Source organism: Melanaphis sacchari, unplaced genomic scaffold (assembly GCF_002803265.2).
Source record: "Melanaphis sacchari strain LSU unplaced genomic scaffold, SCAv2.0 Contig1988_pilon_pilon, whole genome shotgun sequence".
NCBI lineage: Eukaryota > Metazoa > Arthropoda > Insecta > Hemiptera > Aphididae > Melanaphis > Melanaphis sacchari.
Genome location: NW_020270968.1, coordinates 269,390 through 277,910, shown reverse-complemented (window position 1 = coordinate 277,910; position 8,521 = coordinate 269,390). Strand labels below are relative to the sequence as shown.

Sequence of the window (8,521 nt, the reverse complement as noted above, 5' to 3'; positions counted from 1 at the left end):
TTTTTGTCTGGGACTTTAAAGTCCCGTCAGGGTTGTATGTATTACAATAAAAATTAATACTAAATAATTATTAACAATAAAAAATACAAGAAATCTCTTTCTGATAATATATTTTTATTTAGGTATTAAAAATTAATGGACTCGTTGTCAATTTTAACTTTGTTATTATATATATATATATAAATAATACAACTGTAGTAAAATAATTAAAAGTTTTGTAAATAAATTTAAAAATTATTCGATATCAACTTGATGGTATTCTACAAAACAATTTTTCCTTTCATTGCAACACAGAAATACTCGGCAGTGGTTACACGAAGAAAGTGGCCGGGACTCTACTCCTCGAACACTGCAAAGTTCACATCTACCTCTCTTTATACCAAACCGTGGCCAATGAATACCTCTGTAGATAAAATAAAAACAAATATGTATTATAATATTATAATGTAATTATGAAATATTTTTATAATACCTGTTGCCTAATCTGACGTCTTTGGAATTCGTTAAAGTTTTCTTTCTTCGATTTGATGGCGTTTGTGGAGTTGATCTTTTCTGACTTATAGACTTTCTTGATGGTGTATTTCGAGCTGTCATCAAACCAAGGGCAACTGATCGACGGAAATCAAATACATCAGTTTTTTCAAACATTTCGCAATAAATGACATATGCATTTACTAACGTTATGTCTAACAGTCCCCAAAAAATCCTAAGCCACCACTTTTTGGATTTACGGTCAACGTTATATAATGCTCTCAATCTGTCTGCGTGATCAACTCCACCCATATATTTATTGTAGTCTTTGATTGGATTTGGGCACGATATGCTCAATCTAGAGCCATCTTTCATAGTCCTATCAACAGATGTTTTCTCATTACCATGATAGTTTTATGCTATATGTACCACTTTGTTATCTTTCCATTTGAAGATTCCAATACCTGAAGTAGAAAATCGGTAGTCAAATTCTCCTCTATGTATTTCAGAATCTTTTTTGAAATTTTGTGGCATCCCTTTACGATTTTGTCGAATTGTACCACAAGCTAATGTTTGTTGCGTTCTTAACTTTTCTAGGAGTGGAATAGTTGTAAAATAGTTATCGAAAAATATAAGTCTAGTTTCATTCCAAAATGGTTTTGTTAACTGCAATACAATTCTTTCTCCCAAATTAGTGTTCTCGAACTGCTTTTCTAACGTTTCATTTTTTCCTTGGTACACCGAAAATTTCATAATATATCCATTTTGGTCTGCAATACACCACAATTTGTAACCCCTTTTTATGGGTTTCATTGGGTTATATTGTTTTAACGTACTGCGACCCTTGAATTTAATCATAGACTCATCAACACTAAGTTCACGAGTTCCAGATGAAGACTCCAAAAAAATTTGATTCAAACTATCTATCATAGGACGTAATTTGAACAATTTGTCTTTATTGTTATTAGAAATATTGTCATTATTATTGACGTGAATATTAGATAGTATTTCTACAAATCGATCTCTCGTCATAACTTCAGAAATAGCTGGCACATTTAAATCTTTAGACCCATTCCAATAATTTTTATATGAAGGTAGTTTATGATACCCCATACAAAAATTAATTCCAAAAAAAGAGAGTAGTTCATTTTTTTTTAGATTGAGATTTTTATTTTTTTGAGTTGCGTATAGATTACTTTGGTTCAAAATGTTTTCTATGATAGGATTAATAAGTTTAAAAAAAATATCCGTTGCTGTTTTACAATCACCAAACATCACTTGATTGTAACCTAAATTTTTTTCAAAATCTGGTAAAAGTGCTGTAATTTCATTTTTTTTACGCCATTGCCTAACAGGATCTGGAGTGGTATTAGCAGCAAGTTCTAAAGTGTTATTATCGATATGTTCTAGTGTTTGTGTATTATCAGGTGCAACATGATCAGAAATAGGTGTATTGGACAAATTAGTTGAATTTGATACTCTTGGTCTCAAAGTTCTAGAAGAGCTTGGTGTATTAGTGATGTTTAGACTTGCGTCTTCGGTTTGATGGCAAAAGTCAAATTCCGGAAAATCAAAAATAATTACACCCGAATTATCAGTAATTAATGGTTCTTTGTTATTTTCAACGGTTTCACATTCATTTTGCAAAAAAAAATTACCAAGTTCAATTACCTCTTGTTGAGCTTGCTCATCGGTATCGCCATCATCTATATCGTATTCGTCCTCAGATTCTGGATCATCCGGAACATCCATTAATAACCATTCTTCGATATCTTGATCTTTTTTACATGCACTCATTTTTAAAAAAAATAATTTAAAAGAAATTGTTTTATGATAAAAATTGACGATGATAATATATAAATTATATACGAGACGTGCGTACGTAAGATTATGTTATATATTTTATTACAGACACACGAACGATTGTTTTACGACTGAGGAATACTAACGGGATATATGAGTCCCACGACAAAAATGTTGATTATTTTCGTAAATATTGATAATATTGACACAAACAAAATTCGATAACACTTTTTAGAAGTACTATAATGATTTGGAATAATATGTAACAGTTATTTTTAGCAACAGTCATAACAATAACGAAAACAATATCATGATTTGATACATAAGGTTTCGAGAAGATAAGCTAGCTATTATGAGCTAATAATAATATTTTATACCAATATATATGTATGTTTATATTTTTTTTCGTTTTTAAACGGGACTAAGATATCCCATCAGGCCATAACATACCAATTTATAGAATAATATATTTTCTATTGATATTCAAAGTGTCCGGGACTTAAACGTCCCGCCAGTACCGAAAGGGTGTAGCTATAAAAATATTTTGTTTCCCTTTAATTTTATTACTTATTTCTTGAAGGGAGTATTTTTCATTTTTTTCTGGATTTTTAATTTCTTGTAAATAGTTTTCATATTTGAAACAACTAAAGTGGTCCATGTATTTTAAAAAATCTAGAAAATATAATAATTTATGAACATTGTATGATACCAAATTTTTTCTGTACAAAGATGAGTGAAAATAACAAATTGTTTAAATAACCCTGCAGCTAAATTTTTAAGCACTTGGCAAATATGTGGAGGTTTACCATAACTGTTTACTTTTCATTAATAAATAATTAAAAACTAAATAATTGTATAATCGACTTGAAATTTGCACCATCATATTACATATGTCCTTGGCTACCACCCCTACTAGTTTCATGTATAATATTTAATACCTTTGTATTAGGTGAGGTTGAAGACTGAAAAAGGTATTTAGATGTAAATACATAACAATTATTAAGTTATGTATTTATATTACTGAGTACAAAATAAATAATATATATGTAACATACTATGTAAGTAAAAGATTTTTTTTAAGTAATACAGATAAATATGTAATAATAATTTAGTATTATATATTTTATAAATATATTAAATAATTAGTATTTTAGTTATTTAACATTCTGTTATCCAATATATATATATATATGTTTATGACTTAGATATTAGGTATATTATTGTTTTATATAATATTATAAATTATGTACAAGCTTATCTTTTTAATAAACATAAGTCACTAATACAGTAATACCTATAATTTATTAAAGTATGGATTTGTATGCATTATAAAATATCAAAATATGCCATATAATAATATGTAGTAAAAATAATAAAAATATGCAGAAATATGCAAAAAAAAAAAAATCACAATTAGATTCAAATTGTCATGATTCTTCAAGATAACTGACAAAAATCCAAAATAGTAAAAGGGGAAAAAATAAGCAATTGCATAGAAATCCGCGCTCTACTTATAATGTACTATCTACCCGTGGCAGTTTTGGCATAACATTTTTGAGTAGGCAACACTTTTATACCTTCTATAATATAGAAATAATAGCGCAATAGCAAAAATCCCCATTTCTTAAAACTCATTTTTTTTTTTTTAAACGATATTTTTTCTTTAAAAATGTGCAGAGGACTGTTTCATTTTTATTATTTTTCATTATTAAAGTCACTAAAAAAAAGTTATGATTTAGTATTATTAATTACTAGTGTCTAGTTTATAATGTATAATAAACTATATATCTATAATTTGAACAAAAATGAGACACATAAACTTATTAAGTTTGTTTCTATTTTTGAGTTAAGAATTGATGGAGAAAAAAAATTCAAAAAATATAATTCAAATAAAAAAAAATTATATATCTAAATAATAACAATTTTTGGGTTTCTAAATTGACTAGTGATTATTAAAAGTCATATATAAATTTAAGTAACTAAAATAAAAGTATGGTCTTAAAAAACATATTTGAATAAATAATAAAAATTATAACAATTTTTAGTTTGTAGAATTGACAAGTGTTTTTTTAATAAGAAAATAATTTTAAGAAATAAAATTTAAGAAGTACCGTAAAATGGGGTAACTCCGGACAGAATTTACTATTTTTTTCGAATATTTCTGAAAATCCTTAATTTAGAATTCTATAAAAAATCTCCAGTTAAGCCAATGCATGTAAGAAAATGTTGAAAAGTTTCTAAAATTTATTATTGTCATATTTGAGCTTTTATATAAAGTTCAAGATTGTCCGGAGTTAACTGCAAAATAGGCCAACTTTGAACACTTACAAATTTTCATAGAAAAACGATGTTATAATTTCAATGGTTAACTTCGGACTATATTCGGAGAAAAAGAACCTTGGAGTTTTATGGACTGGAGACTTGGAAAAGGGTCCGAAGAATTGGACCAAAGGAGTTATAAACCGGAGAAAGCCGGTAAGAGCAGGAATCCTCCGGAAGAAAACTTCGGTGGACGTCCAAAGTGAGGAGTTTTCGGGTAAAAACCGTCGAGCCTTTGGAAAAACGCCGTTAACCACCTGAGAAAACTCATTGAAAGCGATGTTCCGATAGAGGAACTACAGTTCGTGACCACGAGTGGGGCTAATGCAAATTGGTGTAAAGAACGGGACAGACAACGACCATGGCAGCACCAACAGGACCGCCGATAAAGGAGATGCCGACAGCGGCAGGCACCAGCTCCACCACCACCGACGTCAACAGCAGCCCAGCTGAATGCCAAAGAACGCCGGAACCAGCAGCGGCTACGGGAGCACCGGGAGAAGAAAAGAACAACTTATCAAACTACCCCCAACCCCGCTCACAACAATACTGCTTGGAAACTCCGGCATCACTCAGCCCTTCCCCAACACCAGGTCCACAGACTCAGGAGGCAGCAAAACCGTTCGTAACCGAGGCTGCGACACTGGAGATAGCAATACCTACCGGAACAGCCAAAACCTCCCACCTGTCCAGGACAACTCCAGGTTCATATTAGATGGAAGAACCATCCAGACAAAAAATTGGAAAAATCGAGTTGGATTGAAAACATTTCGGACAAAAGTGAAGATCTCACCGAGGTGAGTTATTCATCTAAGAAAAATATTACGGACAATATTCCAGGTGAAAACAACATGAATTTTAACTACTACATTTATTATTTTCAAAACAAATAGACATAGCACTTTTATCAAAAACCCACTTCAAACCAATTATGAAACTTTTCTTCTTAGATTCTAAAATTTTTAAAACCGATTATCCTGATAAAACAGCTCAAGTTGAATTTGCTTTAATATTATCTTCTAAAATATAATATCAACTAGATACTTATACGTGGTCAATTCACAGCGTCTCTTTTAATCGTGTTATTGCCGTCTGCTCTGCGATCCAGTAATGATTCCTATGTTGGTGCAGTATACAACAGTAGGATATGGACAACACTCTTTGATAGTCTACTATTAGCTGTTGATGATCCAACATTGAACAGAATCCTAGACGAAGCCTCGCAGGTTTCATACTTTAGCCCTGACTGTTCGTGCACTCTAAATCTCTGTCTTATATCTATTTCTACACCTAAATACCTGAAAGAATTCTTGCTTGTTATTTGTTAGCCTCCTACCACGAACGTTGGCCTCCGATTGTCTTTTTTTTTTTGTCAGCATGACAGCTTTCGTCTTCTGAAGGGTAGTTTCAACTGGTAAGCATTCATTCATTCGAGTACAATCCCAAGGGGTTCGTTGACAAGATTTTCCAATTTTTTGACTCTCCATGCTCTTCCAAAAATTGCTACGCCGTCTACGAAGCCGATCAGGGGATAACATCTTATGGCATTTTTATGGTAAGCAAGCTGTGATATATGATGTCCTATAGTAGGGGCCAAGCACAGACCCCTGAGGTACCTCATTGGATAGCTTTACTGCTTCCAGCTCTTCACCGTGTATTATCTTCCTGTCGCAGAGGTAATTTCGTATAATTACCTTATATTGGAACCTTTTTGCCAATCATCGCTTGTAACGGGTGTTTCATAAAGAACGCAGTTTTTAATTTTGCTATAAATCAATTTTATTTTATAATAAATACATAATTAATGGTATATATTACTTCACTATGACTTGAGGTTAAAGTGTAAAATACAATATCGTGCATATGACCCCCTCTACTCGCTCGACACGCAGTGACTCTGTCCATGAAATTACAAATTACGTTTTCACAGACTTGTCCATCGAGTTCACTGATAACTCGTTTAATTTCTTGCTTAAGATCGAATAAAGTTCGCGGTTTGTTTGCATAAACGAGTGATTTAATATAGCCCCAAAGGAAGAAGTCACATGGAGTTAAATCAACATGACCTTGGTGGTCACTGCTGATCGCCACGAATGGAAATGAGTCGGCCGTCAAATTTTTCACGAATCAATGCAATTGTGGTCCCAGAAGTGTGACAGGTAGCACCGTCTTGCTGGAACCACATTTCTTCTGTGTCCATGTCATCCAGAATAGGCCAAAGAAAATTTGAAATCATATTTCGATAACGATCTCCATTAACTGTTTCTGCATTTCCACGTTCATCTTCAAAAAAGTATGGGCCGATCACTCCACTTGTCCAAAAGCCACACCAAACGGTTACTCGCTGTGGATGCATTTGTTTTTCCATGCTTGCCCTTGGGTTCTCATTTCCCCAAATTCGACAGTTTTGTTTATTGACATATCCACTTAAGTGGAAATGTGCCTCGTCACTAAAGATGATTTTTTTCACAAAATCAATAGGACGTTGATTCGTTAAAATCCAATTAACGAATTCTCTTCGTTTAGTATGGTCCGCCGGCTTAAGCTCCTGGGTCAACTGTATCTTATATGCATGTAAGTGTAAATCATTCTTAAGAATTCGTTGCAAAGAGCTTATCCCAATGCCAAACTGTTGAGAACGGCGACGGATTGATTTACTCGGACTCACAATGACAGAGTCGTTCACAACAGCGATGTTTTCATTTGTTCTTTGGGATCGTTTGCGCCCAGGGCTTTTAATGTTTGCAGTTGATCCCGTCTCTTCAAATTTACTGACTAACCTCGTTATTGTTGTCGCGGTTGGTGCTCCACGGTATCCGAGGATCGTACGAAGTTTCCTTACAGTTACCGCAACACACTCGCCATGTTTATAATGGGTTTTAATAAATGAAACACGTTGCTCAATTGTATAGCGCTCCATGACGATAAGTAAACAAATTTACTATTACTAAACAAAATCACTAAAAACCTCAACGTTCATAGATGACAGAAATAAAAAGAAAAGTGCCACCAACCAACAACAAAAAATTACCCAGCGTTTTAAAAACTGCGTTCTTTGCTCCTGCGACTTGTGTGGTTGGCTTCAATGACTACAACACCGAAATGATACGTTTTTAAATCAAGTTGACTTGGGCCCCTTTTTACAATGTCCAATAAAAGTGTCGGTTAACACTAACCGGTGGTTAGTCTAATATTTTACGGACAGTCAGTTCTTACAATCTCTGCTTAGGTGATAAATTTTCCTAATGGTTTTTTAAAATGGTTTACTTTATGCTCCGATTAATAACTAACAGAATTTTATCGGTTATCTTTCTGTTTAAGCACTATCTCCTGGTTATATTGTATTATGAATACAATATATATAATTTTTGCTGACAATTTTCGTATTCTTGATTTAAATAATTGTGAATTTTGTTTGTATATTCCATTGCAAATAAAAATGTCTAGAGCTGTGCATAATTCATTATTACTTGGCGAAAAAGACGTCTCTGATTTTTGAAGACGATTTAATAACTTTCGATATTGCCATTCGAAAAAGCAAAACTTTTCATACGAGGCTTAATTATTTTGAAATTTATGACAACGAAGAGTTTGTAAAAATATAAACATTGAATGTTAACTTCATTTAGATGAATGTTTGATTTACATAATAAACAACTAACTATATTAACATTTTCCTGGCTGTTCATATTCATCGACCAAATCGTTGATTCCAATAATTTCTTCTTCAAACTCGGTTATACTCCCTAGTGGTTTTCCTATAGTATACAGAAATTCAATTGCATATAATTAATAGATTGAATACTAGACAATTCATATGTATTTAGAAAATTTATTATAATATTATTTGATTAATGTTCAATACAAACATTTGCAACAACATTAAAATCAAATTATCAGAAAGAAATATAGATTACCAGACTTGTCA

At 32.2% G+C, this 8,521-nt stretch overlaps 2 protein-coding genes across 2 annotated transcripts; both read right to left on the bottom strand.

Annotated features, from left to right (window-relative positions):
* Nucleotides 1-234: 234 nt before the first annotated feature.
* Nucleotides 235-846, bottom strand: LOC112592877 (piggyBac transposable element-derived protein 3-like). The gene is made up of 2 exons (XM_025337040.1): nucleotides 473-846; nucleotides 235-403 (listed from the first exon to the last, which is right to left on the bottom strand). The coding sequence occupies exons 1-2, from the start codon at nucleotides 844-846 to the stop codon at nucleotides 235-237; spliced, it is 543 nt and encodes a 180-aa protein (XP_025192825.1).
* Nucleotides 847-885: 39 nt separating this feature from the next.
* LOC112592876 (piggyBac transposable element-derived protein 3-like) lies at nucleotides 886-2,268 on the bottom strand. Its single transcript, XM_025337039.1, has 2 exons — nucleotides 1,734-2,268; nucleotides 886-1,532 (listed from the first exon to the last, which is right to left on the bottom strand). Exons 1-2 carry the CDS (start codon nucleotides 2,266-2,268, stop codon nucleotides 886-888), a joined length of 1,182 nt encoding a protein of 393 aa, XP_025192824.1.
* Between the last annotated feature and the right edge of the window lie 6,253 nt (nucleotides 2,269-8,521).